Below are 22,747 nucleotides of genomic sequence, written 5' to 3'. Positions count from 1 at the left end.
CATGCGGTCGTACTGCATGTTTTGATTGGTTGCTTGCATAATGACATAATATGACGTCTCTCGTAGTAGGGAGTATGTGATCCAAAAAACATTGCCTAATTTTCAATGTAAATATTGTTAGTTTTACCTTTTCCAAATTACAACTACATGAAAGACAAATTTATTGCATAAAATATCAAAATTTTAAAATTTCCCGGAATGACAGATTGCAGTGATCAAGCAAACGGCCTGGATGTGCACAATGTAGAGGGTTCATCGAATATTGAAATTTTAAAAAAATTGTGTGCAAGTAATGCAGAGTATTTTGAAACCGACACCAGTGAAAATGGACAACGATTATACATTTCTTTTATGGGAATCAAAGAAAATGTGGAGGAAATTTCTCAAAAAATGGCTAGAGTTGCAGTACAAGCACCTAAATTTGATTTTGATGAAAATACCCCTGGCAATGGATACCGAAGTTTCTTGAGCGTGGCTGAAAGTGCTATTAATTATGGAATTCAAATAAATGAGAAGATCGCGTTAAAACGGAGTAGCGCTTTTTTTAGAAAAACTCAAATGACTAAGTAATTGCTATTGCTATATATTTTTATTTTTGTATTATTCTGTGTTGTGTAGGGAAGCTGAAGCTGTGGCACACTTAATTGCAAGTTTGGACACATGTTTTAAACACTTGGAGGTATTATTGTCTGGGAGCTCTTCAGGAAACTTATTCCCAGACGAAGACCATTCCACACCTGAAGTGCTGTCTAATTATGAAGACATCAATCAATATTGCTTTTATGGACGTCCTTTGGGATTTCAAGTAAAATGAAACTTTGTTTTGTTTTTCCAAATAACCTTATTTTTTTAGTTTTGTCAATCTATCAGAAACCTACTGCAATTTATATCTATGTCTATGGCAATATTTTCTGAAATTTACTATAATCAAGGTTCATTTCTCTCCAAAGCCACATCATCTCTAAAGGCAACTTCAAAATATGTAAATGACCCAGAACAAAGAGCCAGAAGGATTGTAAATATTTCCCAAAATGCGAGTGTAGATTTCTGTAAAGCCTTTTGGTTTCTCTCAGAAAATGAATTGATGACTAATATGCCATATGTGGTGACACCAACTGTGGCAGTCTCAAGAGTTATCAATTTACCACCTGAACCCTTTACTCTGGAAGTGAATGGTAAAGAAGTTGAAGTACCAGTTCCAAGTTCCCATACTGGTAAAACAGTTTTATAGTGTATTCACTTTTTTTTTACTTATTTGTAACTAAACAGATACAAAGCCTATTCAAGTGCGCCTTATAAGTTATGAAGTGCATGAAGGGATGATTGGTGAAGCTACAACCAAAATTAAGTGCAAGCCACCAGCTAGAGGCCTATTAATCCACTGCCATGGAGGTGGCTTTGTAGCTCAGTCTTCATTATCACATGAATGTTACTTAAGAGGATGGGCTAAACAAATTCAAGTACCTATTTTAAGCATTGATTACAGTTTGGCCCCAGAAGCGCCGTTTCCCAGGGCATTGGAGGAGATTACTTATGCTTATTGTTGGGCTTTAAAGAACTGCCGCCTCTTGGGAAGTACAGGTAAGATAATTTTTTTAATAAGGATAACATCTTAAAAAATTAACATGTGTTGTTATTTAGAGCCCATTATCAAATGTAAATATCGTTATCTGTTAATTATTAGGTGTTGAAATGACGTCAATGCAGTGCACTTAGTAAGTGATATGGAATCAATAACTTCCTGTTTTGTATAAAAACTTTGAAAGTAAATTAAGATAAGCACGCACTTTGAATTAATGGCTCGCAAATGAAAGAATTGTTAATACTTCATAAGTTTTGATGTACTGCAACCTAGAAAAAAGCAAAGTTTGTAATTATTTCAAATTTTCGCATATACATATACGACAACGGATTATAGTTCGTTTACCGAATAAATGGACCAATCACGTGAATTTCACGTGCTTATAAAGTGAACGTTTAAGCTCACACGATAACACTATTAAAACTGATTCCATAGAGAAACTTCAACGGGATTTTTGAAAATATTTTTGCCCGTTTATAAACGCATCTTAAATTCCTTGTTTTTGAAATAACATACAGTATGATCCAAAATGTTTCTCATTAGGAGCAATAATAAAAAACACTCCTGTCTCGCTCCTTCCCATCGAGTTCCGAAATACGGGTAAAAATCTAAATATGTAACATGAAGCAACCATCAGTTTAAGGTAAATTTATGTCAAGGCATTTCAATCGAAGCATTATGATTAATATGGTAATCGTAATTGTACTGTCGTTGTGTATATTTTTATCACTCGGTAACAAATTTTGATATTTTAAATTACAAGAAAAGCCCATTAAATTGATAATAAATTAATATAAATATCAAATTAGTGGCAGGATAACGACGATAATGGACAACTCGGAAACAAACACGATTTTTTGCCGACAGTTCTTGAAATTCGTGTTTGTTTTTAGTTTCCAACATTCTCGTTATCCTGCCACTAATTTAAAGATAATAATAAGTAACAAGTTTTGTGGTAAACTAGTGGACGATTTGGCATATAGAGCCAACGTAGTAGAAGTATTAATTACGTAAAAAAAATTACAATTTTTAACCTCTGACCGAAAAAGCGGGGTGTTTATAACTTTGACTCTTGTCTCTCTCTGAGTGTGTCTGTGGCACCGTAGCCCCCAAACGGATGAATCGATTTCAATGCGGCTTCTTTTGTTTGAAAGCTGGGTCGATCGGGAAATTTCTTACGAGGGTGGTTTGATGAATACTTCGGTTCGCATCGTCTTAGGTGAACGAAGAAAAAGCAGTAACTGCACATGCAGGCTTCCGATAGATGACGTTTCTACAATGTCAAGTCATTCTGTCAGTAGTTGGTTTAGGATTCAATTGAATACAAATGTGTCGAGTGATTTTTATTTAAAGAAGGAGAAAATTTCAGTTCGTAATGTGATTCAGTTCTTTTTTGGAAGGGAACACTACCAAAGAACTCAATAAAATGATTTTTCATACATTGTGCCATTCATATTCTTCTTATGAAGCTATTCGCCTTTGAGTTAATGAGTTCAAAACGCACCGCGTTCTGGAGGACCAAAAACTGCCGTCATATTAGAAATCATTGAGATAATTTCATAATAGGGTTTTGGCTTATAGATGAATGAAGTTAGAAGTATCTCAACTGATTAGACAGTTCATTTCATTGACCCCCAACCCAATGGTAGAGGGATCAGCTTTCTTAACCAATTTCAAACTCTTTAAGGGTTATTTTTGTTGTTGTGGTGTTTTAAGCATCACACTTGCGGTCTTATTTATTTATTTTTTTTGCAAAAAAAAAAATAATAACCACCACTAACCGAGAAACTAAATTCCAAAAAAACTGATTTACAAAAAATATCGAATAAACGATTAAAATAAAATACACGAAAAATGAGCATGACGACACGACGGCTCAAAGAAGAGTGAAAGCTCCTGTTGACCTAACCAGAAAGGATAGATATAATTTGTTGAGCTGTGTGAAAACATTGGTGCTCAGTTCAACTCCCGACATCCTTCAACTAATTGTAACGTATGTCTCAAAAGTTTTGGCACAAAATTCTTTAATAATTTTTTTGTGTGAATAAAATTTTATTTAAACTGCTAACATACCCCAAAAATATTACTACTATAAATAACAAAACTAATAACTTATATAAATGAAGGGGTCCGTGGTCTTCCACTAGACGCAATTTTCGTCGCACACCTCGCATTAAATTTTGGACGGTCTCAATATCGATTTCTCTGAACTTTCTAAAGATTCTTCTTCGCAACTGCCCTTCATTTTCTGCTTCCCAACCTGCATCGTACACCTTTCGAGATAAAAAGGCCTAAAAGTCTTCAATCGGCCGAGCCTGGGGAAGATTAGGGGGATTGTGATTTTTAAGGACAAAAGCTATATTGTGGTCGTTAAGCCAGTTTTGAGTGTCTGTTGCATAATGGCACGATGCTAAGTCTGGCCAAAACATTATATCGTCCCCGTGAATGAAGTTATCCAATTTGCTCAAGCAGTTTTGGATATAGCGCTGACTATCCAATGCTTCGCCCCTGACTCGCCCAACATAAGATCTACATACTCCTCGAATGGACATGGCGCACCAAACTAGAATTTTATCAGTAAATTTTACCTTTGTTTTATATTTTACGTTGTCTGGACATTCATCTATGTTATCACAGATGAAAGCCATCATTGCCTTTCATCTGTGAGTTTGAGACCGTAAAATATTTTTCATCATCAATGACAATAATTTTATCGTTCGCGAAATCTATCCGTCTCAATTCCCGGCAACATCTTGGGATCCGCGCTAACTGATTGGGTATATATTTGAGACATTTCTTTCTTTTTCGAAATTTTTGTCCATTTCTTTTTAATTCCTGTGAAATCGTGTCCTTTGAAGTGCTGTATTGACGTCCCAGTTTCCTAGTTGACAACCCAACCGTATTTTTTACTCTTGCTACCAGTCTACCGGCCCTGGCCTCGGTAAAAATTCTCAAACACTCCTTCGAATATTTAATTTGTAAGACATTTTTGTTGAAGTAATGCCAAATACTGAACTGTCAGTGTAAAGACAAGCTTTTAAAGATTTTTCCAAAGATTACTTGAAATTTCATCATTATTACACATTTTGCCTTTATTGAATTTTGTGCCAAAACTTTTGAGACATACGTTATTAGAATTTTAAAAGATAACGCACTTTTAGAAGTCCATATGTTCGGTAAACGGAGACTAGTATGTTTTACCAGATGTGGTGCGAACTTAAAAATGTTAGTTGCTTTCAATACAATAATAAAACTAAGGTTGTAGAGAATTTCAAGCAATAAAAAAAACTTTCAAGTAGCGATAAACTTCAAAATTTGGTATTTTTGTAAATGTGTAGCGTAAAAAATATTCGCTTTGACGATTTTCTAAGCTCTTTAATCCATTAGAGCATTAGAGTCACTCTAAATGAAATGAGACAATATTGAGTTTTTTTTTTTAAACCAGTTAAATAATTGTAGAATCGTACAGAACATAATACTGAAATGTTATAGAGGTTTATATTGTTGAACTTGTTACATTTTTGTAACCGGATATTAATAATCTGGGTTTTTGGCAAATACGGGCAACTAAAAACGTACTTGTAAATTGATTGTAAAATTTAAAGGAGATGTAGAGTTAAAATCTTTTGAAAACAGCACACCAATAAAGTTGCACAGACTACCAATTCTGGTTCGGGCGAGTCCACTTTTAAATTTGACTGGTGCTTTCTTTCAGCTGTCACGGTCATGTCAGAGAACATAGAGAAGCGTCATAGTTTAAATTAAATGACGGTTGAGGACTCCTCGACTTATGTTGGCAACAGTGTTTGTTTCTAACTTGGAATAAAATTAACTAGAAAAAATGTCATAATATTTTTAATGACGCGTTTTACTTTCGACAAATTGACATTAGATTTACCAGAATATTACAAGCTCCTTACTGTTTCCTTCACTGTAATTCAGGTCACACGAATTACAGTTCGTCGTTTGAGAACTTGTTTGATCTACAGACCAGGGGCCTATTCCACCATTCACTTTGCAACTTTGCAGTTTACACTTTACACTTTTCAAACGTACTTTGCGTTCCACCACACCCATCATAATTTATTAAGGTAAAGTTAAATTGAAAAGTGAAAAGTATAAACTTTACGTTATGTTTTCTAATTTTCTGTTCCACCATTATAAAATTTTAGAAAGTAAAAGTGCAAAATTTATTAATTTTGCAATTTAGACGCAAAGTGGTCTATAAACCTTGCGTTGTCAAAGTGATTGCAAAATGATAAGAAGAATATTGTTTTCAAGCGATGAATCTAGTGAAAATGAAGATGAAAGACCACCAAGGCGAAAAATATATAAAGAAAGGGTACATTTTACCATTGAAAACGACTTTGATTTTAAAGAAGCATTCAGGTTAAATAAGGTACAAGTGAAGTATGTCTTAGGCAAAATCGACAGTTTGTCGAAGTATTAAGAAAGTTGTCAACATCATCATTGATACAATGTTTCAAGAGGAAGTTAGATGGCCAGAAAATACACAAGACATTGCCATGGAATTTTTGCGCAAAGGTGGATTCCCATGTGTCTGTGGATGTGTTGATGGCACCTTAATAAACATTGATAGCCCTTCTAATCATGAAGAAGTCTACGTTGATCGCTATGGCGATCATTCATTAAATGTCATGATGATATGCGGCCCAAATAATTATTTTTATGCAGTTAACGCAAATTGGCCTGGAAGCGTCCACGATTCCAGAGTCTTTCGAAACACCGCAATTTATAGAAGGTTTGAACAAGGATGGAGGCTTTTTCCAAGAGCAGTCATTTTGGGTGACTCAGCTTACGCAACACGACCGTGGTTGATGACTCCTCTCCACAGAAACCCTGGTGCCGAAGATGAAAGGCGGTACAACAACGCCCATAAATTGACACGGAAACTGGTGGAAGATTCTTATGGGATACTAAAAGAAAAATTTCCGTGTTTAAACCACCTACGGGCAAATCCCGAAAAGGCTGCACGGATTGTATTGGCATGTGCCACTTTGCACAATTTGCAAAAATAATTGGAAGAGAAGAAGATCACTACCCTAATCGCGAAGAGATGAACAACGATAACCCAGACGAAGATAATATGATGCAAGAAAATAATAATCAACCTTTGGGTGAAGATACCGAAAGAAGAATTAATGAATTATTGCGTTACTTTAGAAATTAAATTATTTTCATTAATTGACAAAGTAATTAAAAAGTTCAATTAAATCTAAGTCGAAAGTACAGGGTTTTCATAAATGATTATAGGGTCGCAGTAGGTTATGGATGTGTGCCGCCTTTCGCTTTATGTGTACTTTACTAAATGTGTCCTTGGGCACGACAAGCACCACATGCATCTGTATAACTGGTTGCCTAAATGCTTCATGATTAAATATCGAAAACGCATGCGTCAATACACATGTGACTAACATAACAAGGCGATACTGGCGATAACAAGTGAAATTTTTGGTTGGCTGTTGATATACACACGCACAAATTCCAATAACTAAATCATCCACGGAAAAAGAAGTTCCACGTTTAGGAGTATATTTGTAATGAAGTGCAGGAGGCGAAGCGCCCGTGTGTCCTTTCAAAAAGTTAGCACGCGTTGGTGACCATAAAAAGTTAGGTTATGTTAACAACGGCAGCAATGCTGCAATTAAAGAATGCACGAATGCGAAATTTAACAAATTTTTGTGGCAAAAGGAAGCATTTGCATAACATTTGAAGATGAGGAACGTGATCAAAAGATGCTGTAGAAGAGCTTTGCACAAACAGTTTGTGCGAAATCGAGAAGCGCGTGTTCTGCGCGATGTTACGGAGTTAGATAAGCGCAAATGTAGTTCATTTTCAAACTGTTTTTCAGAAGTTGAAGGCGCATTGATGACCAGTGGGACCAAGGGCCTTTGGTGGTTAAATATGCCTTTATATACATGGACACCAGATGCATGTGCTTAGAAAGATGATTTTTGATTAAGAACTCAGAGCAAGAGTATCTTTAATGGTGTATACAAATTTGACAAACAACGCATTTTAATGTCTGATAACTACATTTCCTATCCATCAGTTCTACTTCATGAAAGTTAGTTTTGGTTTGTGAGTGCATTAAATGTTTTACAGCAGATTCTTTAGCTACATTATCAAAACTTATCTGGGTGGCAAGTTTATGGGACTTACTGACCAAAAGGTCATGGTGAATAGCTGTAAGTCATAAAGTAGATGAAATTCTTGACCAAGATGTATCCTTCAGTAGTTTCTTCAAAGTGTCTAAATATGTTTCCAGCCCTCTATTGGTTTACCACCAAAATATTTGTATTTCAAAGATCTGTGCAAAGATTTGGCGTGCATGTTGGTGTTAATGCCTGCGTTCTTTTGATAACACTGGGCCCATGACTTCATGCGCTCTTTATTTTGAAAGTAGTAAGTGTTTAAATAATTCACAAATTTACTTTTTACCAAAAATTTAATCAGCTCTTGCTTCAGTCTTATAAATTTATTTTCATCTGTTTCTTTTAATACATGATCTAATTTTGTAAGAATCTGATTTATTGTTCCAGGCATTCCAATATGTAGCTGTAACTATCATCTGTGATGAAATAATTGGGTACCAAAACCGATATTAATGATTTTATTTCACCAACCAGAACCTTTCAGTTGGACAGAATAAATGTTACTGGATAATCAATATTTTTATCATCTAACACATGGACACGTGGTCAATTGACCCTTTTCCTGTAAGCAAAATGAGTAGACATTCTATCAATTCCAATGATACAGAGTGAGACAACATCGCGCAGGCGAAGTCAGATTTTTGGAGCGCCAAGTTAAAATTAACCAATGAGCGACAGATTACGCATGTGTTTCCGGTTGCATTCTGTCAAAGCGGTTTGTTGTCACAGGCCTTTGCTAGAGATTCCAACGTGGTTTTGAAGATGCGTGCGCACGGAAAGTCACTATGGAAGTTTTACGATCTTACAGGAAAAGGGTCAATTCAATGTCATAGAGGTTTGTCCCATGTGTGCCATCTACACAAATGATTTTGGCGCCATATTTTTTTAACATATACTCCAGCCCGCTGTACATGGAAGCTAATGCAGTCATTTTTGTGCAATTTTTCATGTTCTGATGCACAACAAGATTTTCCTTACTTCATTTACCAGATATATTATTTTTTCTGCAATGTGGGGAATGTCTTTCATAGTCAGAAGATTAAATCTGGTACATGAACTGAGTTCTAGATTTTTAACAGTTTCAATTATTTTTTCGTGTGTTAGACCAGTGCGAATTTGTTCAACTAGATATGTCGTTTCTTTTGTAGTCAGGGGTTGACAGCGAAGATCATTGTGATGAACAACATGAATAGCAATAAACTGAACAAGTACCACTGAGGAAGAATGATCAAAGTGAGCTGTAATTCGTGAAGGACAGACTCCTTGCATTTTGATACTGCCACTAGTTTTAGGAGCTCGTATATTACATTTACTAACAGAATTTGCTAGATTACTTCTGACATTCATAGTAGAAAATAATAATTCGTCATATAAAAGAATTAGTTTTTAACTCTAAATCTGCTTTTCGTGTAAAAAAAATCTTCCGTTTTCTTAAATTGTAGATCCTTTACTTCCAACTCAATGTTATAAACGATGTTGAAATGATTCGTTAATAAGTGAAAACGCTGAAAGTTTTCAAAGCATAGCGGACAAATTATTCTGCTAGTTTTTAATATTTTTGAAATTGTCGCCGTGAAAATATCTTAGATGTCGATTTGTACTTGAAATTATTTCACACAATAAGCACATTTTGTTAACACTTCAAACTTTTGGATGCTCATACTGAAATATGTTTTGTCATGTCTAGTGCTTGTTTTTACTTAATAAAATAATAGAACTTTATCTGTCCATTGTCCTTTTCATAAAAATTACACGAAATTCTTTAATTAGCCACAAAACAATAGTATATTACAAAATTAATATTTCACTTCCCGCCACAAAAGTACATATTCAACGAAAATGTATAAACGTAAAAGATAAAAATCCAACTATAACTTTGACTGCTGGGTAGCTTCTAAACCCTTATCGTAGAGTCATATAAAATCAAGGACCACCAGATGGGTGAACGGACACGGATAATAATCAGAGTTTTTACGGTTTGAGATTTCATTCAGTTCTATCAAAAATTTTATTGTACATAATAAATAGGTATTTATAACGTAGTGTAATTTCATTTTAAGTATCAAGCTTCAAAATATACTTTCGTTGCTAATTTTAAAGACTAGTTTTTGATTTTTGTTGTTTTTTTTGTGTACAGATTCGTTTCAATGCAAAATTAAGTCACCCACATAGAATTTGAACATTTGAAATTACGCGGGCGTAATTTGTTACCCTCATGCGCGGAACTCCAACATTCTTGATAGTCAATTTGTTGTTAAAAATAAAAATAATTCATAATGGAATAAACAAACAAATTTATTGTGGTTAAACATCACAGTAAATGTTGAAAATGTTCACCATTTAGTTCAAGGCACATATTCACTCTCTTTTTCTTACTTTCAAAAATGTTCTGTAACATCCTTCCATCAATGCTTTGAACCCATCGTTCAATTTCATGTTGCAACTCTGCCAAGTTATTCATTTGCCGTTGAAACACTTTGTCTTTCAAATATCCAAATATTGAAAAGTCCAATAGCGTAAGATCTGGGGAACGTGGTGGAAATGCATGCTGCACTCCTAAACTTATTACACGATCGTCATAATGTTGTTGTAAATATTCCAATGTAGCACGTGCAGTGTGTGCAGTCGCGCCGTCCTGTTGAAAGTAGCCTAACTGCAGCTCTTCGTCATCAAGTTGTTGAATAAATGGTTCCAAAATCTGTTGCCTATACCTCTCTCCAGTCATAGTATCATGAAAGAAAATAGGTCCATATATTCATCTACGAGAAACTGCCAACCATACTCCAATTTTTAAAGGATGAAGAGGCGTCTCTACAAAAACATGTGGATTTTCCGCGGACCAAATTCTAAAATTTTGCGAATTGACATAGCCAGATAAATGAAACCATGCTTCATCACTAAAAAATGTAAGATCCAGTAACCCGTCATCATGAAAAGTATTCTGAAACCAATTGCAATATTTTACGCGGCGTGGAGGATCTATTGGTAAAAGTTGTTGCACAGTAGTTATTTTGTAAGGATGCATATGCAATCGTTTTTTCACTACTTTGTGACATGTGGTTACGGGAACTCCTGACTGTTGAGATAATCTTGTCAAAGATGTTTGGGGATTCTGCTCGAGTCTTTCTCTCAAATCATCAACAACTTCCTCAGATACTGCAGGTCTCCCAGAAGATTTCCCTTTGTTGACATTGCCAGTGCGAACAAATCTGTTGATGACATCTCTAATGTGAGCCTCTAATGATGTTTCTTGAATTTCCAAATCAGGGTAATTGGCCAGATATTCTTGCTTACAAGCGGCTACAGAATACAGCCACGCTCCGTCTACGAATGTCCCATTGCGATAATAAGACATAACGATGAAAGTGTTTTGCTCAACCGAATAAACCATTTTCACGGTCTTCGCTTCGAGCACAAAGTTTTCGCATGCAAGCACCAAGAGCCTTGAGAAAGGCTATTTTGTTGTTTTAAACTTGGATCAACGAGAATTACTGTAAATCACACTTGGAAAGTGGTAGAACAATAAAAGCGATGATTTTAAGTGACAGGTTACAAATGACAAGCACAATGACAAGTGAGAACTGTCAAATGAGACAATTTCAGCAAAGCGGCATTTTTGAAATCCATGGCCAACTACGCCCTTAGAATCATTTATGAAAACCCTGTATTTTTTTCTTTATTTTTTTTTTATTCTTTTAGGTTTGCAAAGCGTGACAGCAAAGACTGATTGTATTCAATTGTGACAGCCGGTAACTTGATTATCAATAAACTTTGCAAATTTTAAATTTTGAACGACTTTCCGCAAAGTACTTTTCAAGTCTTGGTGGAACAAAAACACTTTGCACTTTTCAATTTCTGAAAAGTGAAAAGCGCAAAGTGCAAAGTTTTCAGAAATGTTGGTGGAATAGGGCCCTGGGGCCTATTCCACCATTCACTTTGCAACTTTGCAGTTTACACTTTACACTTTTCAAACGTACTTTGCGTTCCACCACACCCATCATAATTTATTAAGGTAAAGTAAAATGAAAAGTGAAAAGTATAAACTTTACGTTATGTTTTCTAATTTTCTGTTCCACCATTATAAAATTTTAGAAAGTAAAAGTGCAAAATTTACTCATTTTGCAATTTAGACGCAAAGTGGTCTACATATAAACCTTGCGTTGTCAAAGTGATTGCAAAATGATAAGAAGAATATTGTTTTCAAGCAATGAATCTAGTGAAAATGAAGATGAAAGACCACCAAGGCGAAAAATATATAAAGAAAGGGTACATTTTACCATTGAAAACGACTTTGATTTTAAAGAAGCATTCAGGTTAAATAAGGTACAAGTGAAGTATGTCTTAGGCAAAATCGGAGCTAGGTTAGCCCCTGCAAATAGAAGAAACCATGCTCTAACAGCGGAGCAGCAACTATTGTTGACACTACATTGGCTAGGGAATGGGGCCCAGATGCATGGGATAGCCATCATGCACGGCGTACGAAAATCGACAGTTTGTCGAAGTATTAAGAAAGTTGTCAACATCATCATTGATACAATGTTTCAAGAGGAAGTTAGATGGCCAGAAAATACACAAGACATTGCCATGGAATTTTTGCGCAAAGGTGGATTCCCATGTGTCTGTGGATGTGTTGATGGCACCTTAATAAACATCGATAGCCCTTCTAATCATGAAGAAGTCTACGTTGATCGCTATGGCGATCATTCATTAAATGTCATGATGATATGCGGCCCAAATAATTATTTTTATGCAGTTAACGCAAATTGGCCTGGAAGCGTCCACGATTCCAGAGTCTTTCGAAACACCTCAATTTATAGAAGGGCCCCAGCAGAACGCACTTAAGCCAATGTCGACTCTAAGCGTTCGGAAACGATTTGATTTATAAACCATGATCCGTGATCTGATACACATCCTAACCGGTTTCGACCATAATTTCTTGCTGTTTCAACTTTCGAATTCTCAGTTTTCTGAAATTTTAGTTTGGGGATTTTTCAGTTTACTCCTATTTATTATTCAATTTTTGGATTTTACGATTTCTCAATTTTTCAATTTCTCGGTTTTCAGTCTTTCTATTCAATTTTACGATTTTTAAATATTTCGATTTTTTTATTTTTGACTTTTATAAACCTTTTATTTGTCGATTTTTCAATTAATTGATTTTTCAGGTTTTTAGGTTTTTCAGTTTTTCTATATTTTCAGGTTTCGATTTTTCTACTTAACTTTTTTGATTTTTCGATTTCTCAATTTTTCAATTTTTTAATTTCTCAGTTTTTGGGCATTTTAGTTTTGGGATTTTTCAGTTTACTTATTATTCAATTTTTTGATCTTACGATTTTGCAGGTTTTTGATTTTTCAATTTTTCGATTTTTTTAAGGTTTCGATATTTCGACTTCACTTTTTTGATTTTTCAATTCTTTAGATTCTCAGTTTTTAGATATTTCAGTTTTGGGATTTTGCAGTTTTTCGATTCGTCAGTTTTTCTTTCATTTTTCAGTTTTTCGATATTTCAGATTTGGGATTCGTCGACTTTTCCATTTCTGACTTCTGCATTTTTCGATGTGTCGATTTTTTACTGTTTCGATTTTTAAATTTTAGATTTCTCAATTTTTTGGTATTTTAATTTTTCAGTATTTAAAATTTTAGATTTTTCGATTTCTCGATTTTTCGTTTCAGCTCTTCCATATTTCAATTTCTCAAATGTTTCGATTTCTTAATCTTTCGATTTTTCGACTTCCTGGTTTTAGATTTTCTGTTTTTCAATTGTCGTTTTTTCAGTTCTTCGGCTTTTAAATTTTATATTTTTCAGTTTTTTGATATTTTAATTTTTCAATATTTAAAATTTTCGAATTTTCGATTTCTCGATATTTCATTTCAGTTCTTCGATATTTCCCTTTTTTATGTTTTCGAATTCTTCAAATGTTTTGATTTATTAATCAATCGATTTTTCGACTTCTCGGTTTTAGATTTTCTGTTTTTCAAATGCAGTTTTTTCAAATTTTCGATTTTTCAATTTTTCAAATTTGACATTAAACTGTCAATTTTTCGATTTTTCAATTAATCGATGTTTTGACTTTCCCATTTCTTGACTTTCGAGAGTTTCGATATTCCTGTTCTTCAATTCTTTAATTTTTCGATTTTTCATTTTTTAGTTTTTTTAATGTTTCGGTTTTTCTATTTCACTTTTTGGATTTTTCGATTGCTCAATTTTTCGACTTTTTAGGTTCTTAGTTTTTGGATGTTTCAGTTTTCGGATTTTTCAGTTCTCTTTCATTTTTCAGTTTTTCGATAGGTATCTCAGTTTTGGGATTTTTTCAATATTTCGATTCTTCGACTTTTCGATTTTGACTTCTGGATTTTTCGATGTGTCTACCTTTTTACTTTTTCGATTTTTAAATTTTAGATTTTTTAATTTTTAAAATTTTAGATTTTTCGATTTCTCGTTTTTTCAGTTCAGTTCTTCGATATTTGAATTTTTCAAGTTTTCGAATTTTTCAAAGGTTTCGATTTCTTAATCTTTTGATTTTTCGACTTCCCCGTTTTGGATTTTATGTTTTTCAATTGTCATTTTGTCAAATTTTCGATTTTTTAATTTTTCAAATTTGACTTTCATAAACTCTCAATTTTTCGATTTTTCAATTAATCGATGTTTTGATTTTCCCATTTCATGACCTTCGAGTGTTTCGATTTTTCTGTACTTCAATTCTTTAATTTTTTGATTTTTCAGGTTTTTGATTTTTCAATTTTTCGATTTTTTAAGGTTTATATTTTTCCACTTCACTTTTTTGATTTTTAGATTTTACAGTTTTAGGATTTTTCAATATTTCAATTCTTCGGCTTTTCTATGTATTTTTGACTTCTGGATTTTTCAATGTGTCTACCTTTTTACTTTCTCGATTTGCAATTTTTGGATTTTTAAATTCTTGATTTTTCAATCTTTTGATATTGTAATTTTTCAATATTTCTATATCTTTGGATTTTTCGACTTCCTGGTTTTAGCTGTTGCTTTTCAATTTGTTAATTTTTCATTCCCGATTTATCAAGATTTGATTGTTCAGGTTTTGGATTTATCAGTTTTTCAATTTTTTATTTTGGCCTATTTCGGTTTCTCAGTTTTTCCAGTTTTGTATTTTTTCGTTTTTTGATTTTTCCGCTATTCCAATTTTTCAACTTTTAACTTTTTGTTTGTCGATTTCTCTATTTTTCGATTTCATCATTTTTCGATTTCTCGTTCTTTTGATCTTTCAATGTCTCAATTTTTCAATTTTTCGAATTTTTAAGTTTTTGATTTCTCGATTTATCGAGATTTGGATTTTTCGATATTTTGATTGCCAATTTCTCAATTTATAAATTGTTCAATTTTTAACTTTTCGATTTTTTGATTTTGACCTATTTCGGTTTCTCAATTGTTCGGCTTTTCGACTCCACGATTTCTTGATCTTTTGATTTTTCGATTTCTCGATTTTTCGATTTTCCAGTTTTTCGGTGTTTCGATTTTTCAGTTATCCGGTTTTTTAAATTTGGGAGTTTTGATTTCTCGATTTTTCGTTATTCGGTTTTTAAATTTTAGATTTTTGAATTTTACTTTTTTTCGATTTTTCAATGTTTCGGTTTTACGATTTTTTAAGGTTTCGATTTTTCTATTATTACATTTCTCGATTTTTCGAATTTTCGATTATTTTTATTTTTCATTTTTTTTTCTCACTGTTAATATCATACAGTGTATCTAAAACAACCACAAAAATTGTCACTCAAAACATTTAAAAATTCATACAAAATAGAACACAGTGTTTCCAAAACATTTTCCCGAAAAAAATCCATTGGGTTAATACGATTTCAACAATATTCTTAGTTTAAGACGTTTTACTAGTATAAAACACAAATAAAGAATTAATTCTTAGTTAAACAAAATATGTAAAATCATCTAAATATGTACCAAAAATATTCACTTAGTCGTTATAAAAAACGACCAAACAACTATTTCCCGCAGAAATTACAGTCCAAACCAACCAAATCGGTTCTGAACGCTTGGCGTCGACATTGGCCTGAGCGCGCTCTGGTCTGTAGATCAAACAAGTTCTCAGGCGAGTTGTAGTGAAACAAATTTTTTTATTGGCATCGACTTAAAAATTTGGCGCTTGTCTTTGGCGGTTGAGGACTCTAATGTCCATAAGGGTAGTTTTGCAAAATCAGCCTATATGTCGCATCTATATTAATCTGTGGTCAAGTGTATTACAGTGGTGTGCCTGCCGTTGCTGTTTTCGACTTCGTCCATGCACGCTGTTTTATTATCATTCTATATTTCCGGTTTATAAAATCAGTTATTTTCAGAACTATAGTTCCTTTTGCAGGTGAAGTAAATAATTACTGGAATATTTTTTTACAATTTCCAACATTTACGTCCGCAACAAAACAATATGTTTCATTGGCCCCTAAAAGAACAGAGATCTCTACGCCACTGGTCGATTTTTTTCGCGCAGCGCAGATGACTCAACGTGCTGTTTTCAAAAGATTTCTACTATAAATATATATATATATAGTAATTTAATTTAAAACGGCGAACAGGTAGTTGATTTAAATTTTTCAAAATACCCTGAAGCTTTTTTTCTAATTTGTCTAAATAAATGTGATTAGTTTCTTAGAAAGAAAATTTTGGGAAAGTATTTAATTTACTTTTTTCTATATCCATGACAACAAAAAGTGGACATGATGTGGACACAAAACATTTAAAAAAAGATAATTACCAGCGGACGCAAATCTTTTAATCTTTAATAATAAGGATGTCCCTAAATACTTAGAAGGGGGCTAAAAGATAATGTAAACTTAAAAATCCGTCTTTAATTGCCTCTTACTTGGGGTTGTGACTTGCAGATTAACTTTATAAAACCTTAGAGGGTGGACAATTTCATAAAATTTTATTGTCGGATTATGAAGAGTATGAAAGGACGGGCTCCATCGGTTATCTGTTATAGATTTAAGTGGACCAGAAAAATGGCTAAAGTTTGTGTGACCACAAATTTTAAGTATTCTGCCCTTGTTTACTCAATTATTTATTAAGATATTTTATTTCTGTAAGGCGCAATGAATTTTTACAAATTTAAAATTGATCCATAAATAGCGAAAACCAGATAATATCATACTCATCACAATTTTAACGCGTTGTAGTTTTTTTTGACAACAAAATTTAAAAAACGGAAAAGCAGTCTGGGTAAGGTTTTTTACTCTCATTTCAACAGTGTGGAGTTTATTACAATCGGAGGTTTACTTTTGGCAAAAACTTGGGCAGAAGTTTATATGTATTCTCTATGCTGGAATATGCTTTAGCTCACCCTTAAAGTGATGAAGAGCTTATGTATATTGTGGTTACCTGGTTTCTTAACAAATTCTGTGATAAACTCGTTTTAGATTTTAACTCCCTACTGTGTTAATCTTTCCTTGGTGGGGACGAACCAGGTAAACAGGTAAACGATTCCTAGAAAAAAACAAAACAATATTTTTGAGTATTTGGGTTAAAAGTAATTGTAAGAGTGACTGAATTACTCAAAAAAGGGTAATTCGTTACAATTACTCATTACATTTTTGGAAAGTAATTACAATTACTCATTACTTGAAAAGGAATTCAATTACAGTAATGAATTACTTGTAATTGAATTGCTTCCAACCACTGCTTTTACATAAAAAAAACAACGTCTGCTTTCACCTAAAATTTTCTTTTTAAACAGAAAAGTACTTTTCACCGAGGACACGTTGAAAGCTAACGTTTCAACACTCAAAATAAGACAGGAGAGAAAAGTGTTTTAAATTTTAAACACTATCTTGTTGAAAATATGTAAGATTTTTTTGCATTTTTCCCTTGATCAGTTTCAACGCAACTCTTCCACCTCCATGACGCTTTACGGTTGTTAGATCGCTGCCTAGATCGGCGAGTTTGGAACCCAATGATCTGAACGTATGTCCATTGGACTTGTTAATTCTTTCTAAACATCGTGTAACAAGTTGTGGAATTTCTTCAATCAATAATATTTATACTCACATATTCTGCAATGCATTTTCCCAATTTATAAAACAACAGGCAACTTTGTATTTACGATGAACTATTCCAAAAACATTGTTACTGTCCAAATTACCAGCTGTACAAATGTACACTGGATTTCGTTTTAGTATCCGGAACATTTATTATTAATGAAAATCCTTTATTTTACTAGTGTTTATCTTCAACATTCACAATGTTTTGTCTCAGGAGGAAGGTATTGAATAAATGACGATAGGGTCATTATGACAAATATCTAAATTCATGTTTTCTTGGCGTTTCACAGCTCGTAGAATACGAAGACGTAAATAAACTACTGTATCATTTGCTATTCAATTTCGGGTGTAGGTTACGATCACAAAGACTGATATTTATTGAATAAATTTAGCTCGAAGTATACAGAATGGCGATCATTACATATGATTTATTATTTCACTTTATAGAGTTTACACACGGACTTTGACAAAAAAGCTCAAATAGGATGATTTAGTTTTTCGTAGGTTATATTTTAAAAACAGCTTTGCATTTTTAGGCTGATCACCTAAGAATCATTACGCCATTGATATTTTTTAATGGAAAATCTGGTTTTTATTATTATCTGTTTTTTGACATGGAGAACTAGATTAAACTTTAAGAAAATTGAAAAGACAGTAAAATAATATTGTGCCAAAACATCCATCCACGCCACATTTTTACGGGCTACATCTTGAAAAAATTTAATCTTCTTATTGGTATACATTTTCATATTTTGAAGTTACAGTTTTTTGTTTTAAAGTTGAGGTATATTTTTTGAAATATTTTTCAAAGATACATAGATGCAGTCCACGTGCCAAAAATGAAAAGGAGGGAGTATATCGGAACACTAATAAATTAAAAATCCGAATATGAAATATCTTTTCTATAAAATGATCGTGTACAGCAAGAGTTTTACTTCTGTTTTACTTACAGTGGAAGTTGTGTAAGGTCGTCATTTACAACTCTTAAAAATTCTATTTTTTTCGTAAAATAGTCTAGAAGTAATTTTGTAAACATGTTTTACATTTTTACTTCCCGAGCGTAACATAAGGAAGTATTGCAATAGCATCCATCCGGCAAATGGCTACATGACACCTAGAATATGAATCAGTGGGTGTCCTATTTCCATCTATCTGTCTGTCGTTTTCCGTCTATGTCGATCTGAATTAGACACATAATCTTCGAAACTGTTGGGCCGATTGTTGCCAAATTTTACATGTATTTTAAGAATTTAAGAATATCTGTTTAGATAACCTTAGACCAAATACGCATTATTATTTTTTTTTTGTTATTTAAATCTTCAGGTGATGTAATTCACACTAATTACCGTTTCATTTGCAAGGAAACTACATATTAACCTACTATTGAAAAACTATTAGGCCAAAAATTGACCCTTTTGGTACCCATCCTCATTAGAAGAGTGATCTGTTCTAATGCATTGCTTTCGATTATTTAAAAATAAAAAGAAAGTATTTGATACCTGTGAGGCGAAAATTATAAAGAAACAATTTCCTTAGGAAAACATTATGCAGTACAGTATTAAAAGCTGCTTTGTTTAAAGCCCTGATGTGTATTTTCAATAAAATTGAGAAGAGCTGTAAGTAATTAGCTTTCAAATATTTTCGGAAAAAATGACTTGTGCAACATTTATGTCCCATTTCTTGCGCACTGCTATATATAACTACTGCCTTTTTAAGACAGTCAGGATGAATACTTTCCGCTATTTACAGATTAAACAATTTCGTTTGTTAATGATGTGAGTAAATATTCGACAATTTTCATAGTCGAGATAGAAAAATCAGAAATGTATTTAGAATTACCAAATTCTAATGAATCAAATGCATCTCTAACCTGTACATAAGAAACTTTGTAAAGTTTAAAATATCCGCAATTTTTTACATTAAAATTCATTACTACAGGGAGTTGAATTGGGCTTTGGGGATTGAAGGAACGATATTTTTCGCTTCGTACTTAAAAAATGCATTGAATTTGTGTGGAGAAATGTCTGTTGTTTTTTGGGGTTACCAATAGCATTTGTATAGGTTTTTGCAGCTCTGTGAGTGTAATCCAAAACATAAAAATAAGTCACATGAAGAATTTGTATAGGAATCATTAAAGTATAAGTTAAAGTCACCTTCTAGTGCATTTTTTTTATATTGTAGATCGTAACAATGATTTATTTAAGAACCTGGTGTTCAGTTTTAAACACAAAAATGTGTTTCATGTTTTAATTTTTTCTTGATTGTTCTTATTATTTTTCAATGATAGAAATCTACATTCCAAACAGCGATGTTCGACATAAGTTTCAGCTTGATATTCAATAAATTAACTTTCAGTTAATTCACCCTAGACTATAATTACACCGACGAAATTAAAAAATATATACTCCTGTGTGAATAAGGGTGATCTTAAATTCATGAACTCCATTTTTTATTAGAATTGTTTGTACTGTTATCTCCTAAATCCAGTGCAAGTAAAGGTAATGAAACGTTGATTATTCTCCACTGTGTTGACACGATTAATTCTATTTTTTACTCTAAAAATGTTCTTTTCTAAGAAAAAAACTTGACCCTATTGAAAGGCCCGTCACGGAGTTTCCCACCGTACAACGTTACAACGTTAATATTTAAAACTTATTTACTTACGCGTGACCCTTTTTTTACGGATGCTTATCTTTTTCAAGGTGAAAGAATAGTAGCAGCTGGGGATTCAGCAGGAGCAAACTTACTGCTTTCAACCACCTTAAAATGCCTCCATTTGGGCCTTCCACCCCCAATGGGCCTATTCGTAGCATACGTGCCTACTGTAATAAATTTCGTTCCTTCACCAGCTCGGTTATTATGCATGATGGATCCATTGTTGCCCTTCGGGTTTTTGATGCGTTGCTTAAAAGGTAATGCTTTAAACGGAGAAGGTACATAGAACTAAATGTTTAAATATGCACAGCCTACGCTTGTCCGGGAGCTTGTGGAGAAATGCAGAATAGAGGAGCAACTAGCGAACAAACTTCCGATACTGAAAGCTTCGAAGAAATTTCCGAATCAGATCTGATGGAATTACAAGCTCACAAATCCCCGATTTCTGAGACTTCAGACACTTTAACTTACGGATCTTTAAATTCGAATGACGATAACAGGAATATCAAAGATATAGATCTTCAACCATCAGATATTGAAAATAGCCAGAAGTATGTGTCTGATTTTTTGGAAAAATACGTTTTAGGTATGTATTTTGCACGATTTTTGGAAAAACGCATACTTACACAGCATAACACATTTTTTGTTGTACATGTACTGGCGACAAAGTAACGCACAAAATTATTGGAATATCTCGCAAAAAAATATTACAGTTATTTACTTAAACTATCATAGTAATTGCATGGTTTTTACTAGATTAATGATCGTTAAAATCCTATATTCTACGCGTGCAAAACATGTTACATTTGCATTTATTTGTATTATTTAGTTTTGTTTATGCTTTGTCTTGTACTTAAAGTAATACTTTTCTTTTAGACTCTGATACAGAAACTGACGGGACAAGGGTACCTGTATTAAAACACGAAAGCGCGACTTCTTCCCAATCACTTGATGATTCTCTACAAAACAGAGTTACTAATTTATTTACAAACTTAAAATGGCGTTTTAATAGCTGGATTGCCCAGAAGGCCGCAGCCGGTGTTGACTTTGTGGTTCCAAGAAGTGCAAGCGCTGCTGAGAAATGTTTGGATTTGGAGAAACAGAATAAGTTATTGGACGAATTTAAATTTACAGTTCCCAAAGATCCATACCTAAGTCCATTTTTCGCTGCCAAAGAAGATTTAGAACGATTTCCTCCTGTACGGGCTTTGGTAATATTTATTTTCTTGTTTAGCAGTCAATTATTTGAACCTGTTTTAGACCATTCATCTGGATCCCTGTTTAGATGATTGTGTAATGTTCTGTAAAAAATTGAAGGAACTAAATAAAGACGTCCATTTGGATATACTTAGCGATTTGCCGCACGGATTTTTAAATTTTAGTTTGGTAAGTAAGCGATGTTTTAAAAAATAGTCATTCACGTAATTTGTTTTAGGTTTCTAAAGAAGCTTTTGAGGGTTGTAAGCTTTGCATACAAAGAATTAACGAGCTATTGGATCTAGATAATTTACCCCCTCTAGAATAACTTTTTATAGATAAAAGGAACAGTTTAGACCTAGAAATACTAGTTTTTAGACTTCACTCTCAGAGAATAAACATCTTTAAAGATTTCTGTCCAGTATATTCATAGAGTATTTTTTATACAAATTTGAGGTATGTTGTAGATGTCTACTTTTCTGGTAAAATATATTAAGTCAATTTTAGTATTACTATGAAATATTTTGGTTGGTAGACATATCTAAGAAAACCCAGTGGATTTCAAATATTTGAACTGTGTAAAAATTGTCTGGTTTTCTTTTTAGAAATTCGTATAATTTTGTCTGAGTACTCTTTTTTGAAGACGGGTGTTGTGTTATTTGTTTAGATTATATTGTGGTAGTACCTGTTCAATTTCTCTTTCTTTGATGGCTGTGTTGAGGATCACGTTGTTCTTCGCTTTAAAGGTTTATCATTTGATGATTTTCTTATATTTTTTTTTTAGCTTTTTGGCAAAATTAATAGTTGCATCAAATTATAAATCCAGGGCAGTATTAGGCAAGAATTGTACTTGCATTAATTCCTTCATATACCAAAATACCAAAGTGAACTTGTTGCGTAACTAATAGTGATAATAATTATTGTTGTGTAGATCTGATTGTCAATATTTATACAACGTATTTATTGGTACTAACTGTGTAAACAATAAATTCTTAATCGAATAGATTTGTTAATTCAATTTTGGATTTTTATCAAAGTTGTATTTTACCTAATACCCTACACGAAATGACGTTTTGTGAGTTCATTTTGTTGATTATAAAAGTAAATTAACGAG

General features: G+C 33.1%; 1 protein-coding gene and 1 long non-coding RNA gene across 3 annotated transcripts; both read left to right on the top strand.

The window, feature by feature from the left end:
• The first annotated feature begins 38 nt into the window (after window positions 1–38).
• On the top strand, window positions 39–22,634 carry LOC135131108 (hormone-sensitive lipase). Of its 2 annotated transcripts, XR_010280874.1 has the most exons (10): window positions 39–566; window positions 619–805; window positions 854–1,214; window positions 1,270–1,581; window positions 20,484–20,693; window positions 20,747–21,022; window positions 21,313–21,647; window positions 21,697–21,822; window positions 21,872–22,089; window positions 22,141–22,634. XR_010280874.1 is itself a non-coding variant. In XM_064058662.1 (9 exons), exons 1-9 carry the CDS (start codon window positions 199–201, stop codon window positions 21,959–21,961), a joined length of 2,265 nt encoding a protein of 754 aa, XP_063914732.1. In that variant the 5' UTR covers window positions 39–198; the 3' UTR covers window positions 21,962–22,634. The 2 variants fall into 2 exon arrangements, 1 of the variants encoding a protein (XP_063914732.1); XM_064058662.1 differs by having other exon boundaries at window positions 21,872–22,634.
• LOC135131150 (uncharacterized) lies at window positions 6,836–8,205 on the top strand. The gene is made up of 2 exons (XR_010280879.1): window positions 6,836–8,008; window positions 8,146–8,205. It is a non-coding gene; the product is annotated as an uncharacterized LOC135131150 (long non-coding RNA).
• Window positions 22,635–22,747: the final 113 nt, after the last annotated feature.

The sequence above is a fragment of the Zophobas morio genome, unplaced genomic scaffold (genome assembly GCF_036711695.1).
Source record: "Zophobas morio isolate AGI-343-1 ecotype UQ-CSIRO unplaced genomic scaffold, CSIRO_AGI_Zmor_V1 ptg000002l, whole genome shotgun sequence".
Lineage (NCBI taxonomy): Eukaryota > Metazoa > Arthropoda > Insecta > Coleoptera > Tenebrionidae > Zophobas > Zophobas morio.
Note: the sequence above shows the minus strand (reverse complement) of the source record. Positions and strands in the feature narration are given on the sequence as shown.

Bases quoted from the DNA above. Each gene is read 5' to 3' on its own strand.
- LOC135131108 (XM_064058662.1), top strand. From the start codon at position 199: ATGACAGATTGCAGTGATCAAGCAAACGGCCTGGATGTGCACAATGTA. The intron at 20,694-20,746 runs GTAATGCTTTAA...AAATATGCACAG, and splicing joins TTTGATGCGTTGCTTAAAAG to CCTACGCTTGTCCGGGAGCT. The intron at 21,023-21,312 runs GTATGTATTTTG...CTTTTCTTTTAG, and splicing joins TTTGGAAAAATACGTTTTAG to ACTCTGATACAGAAACTGAC.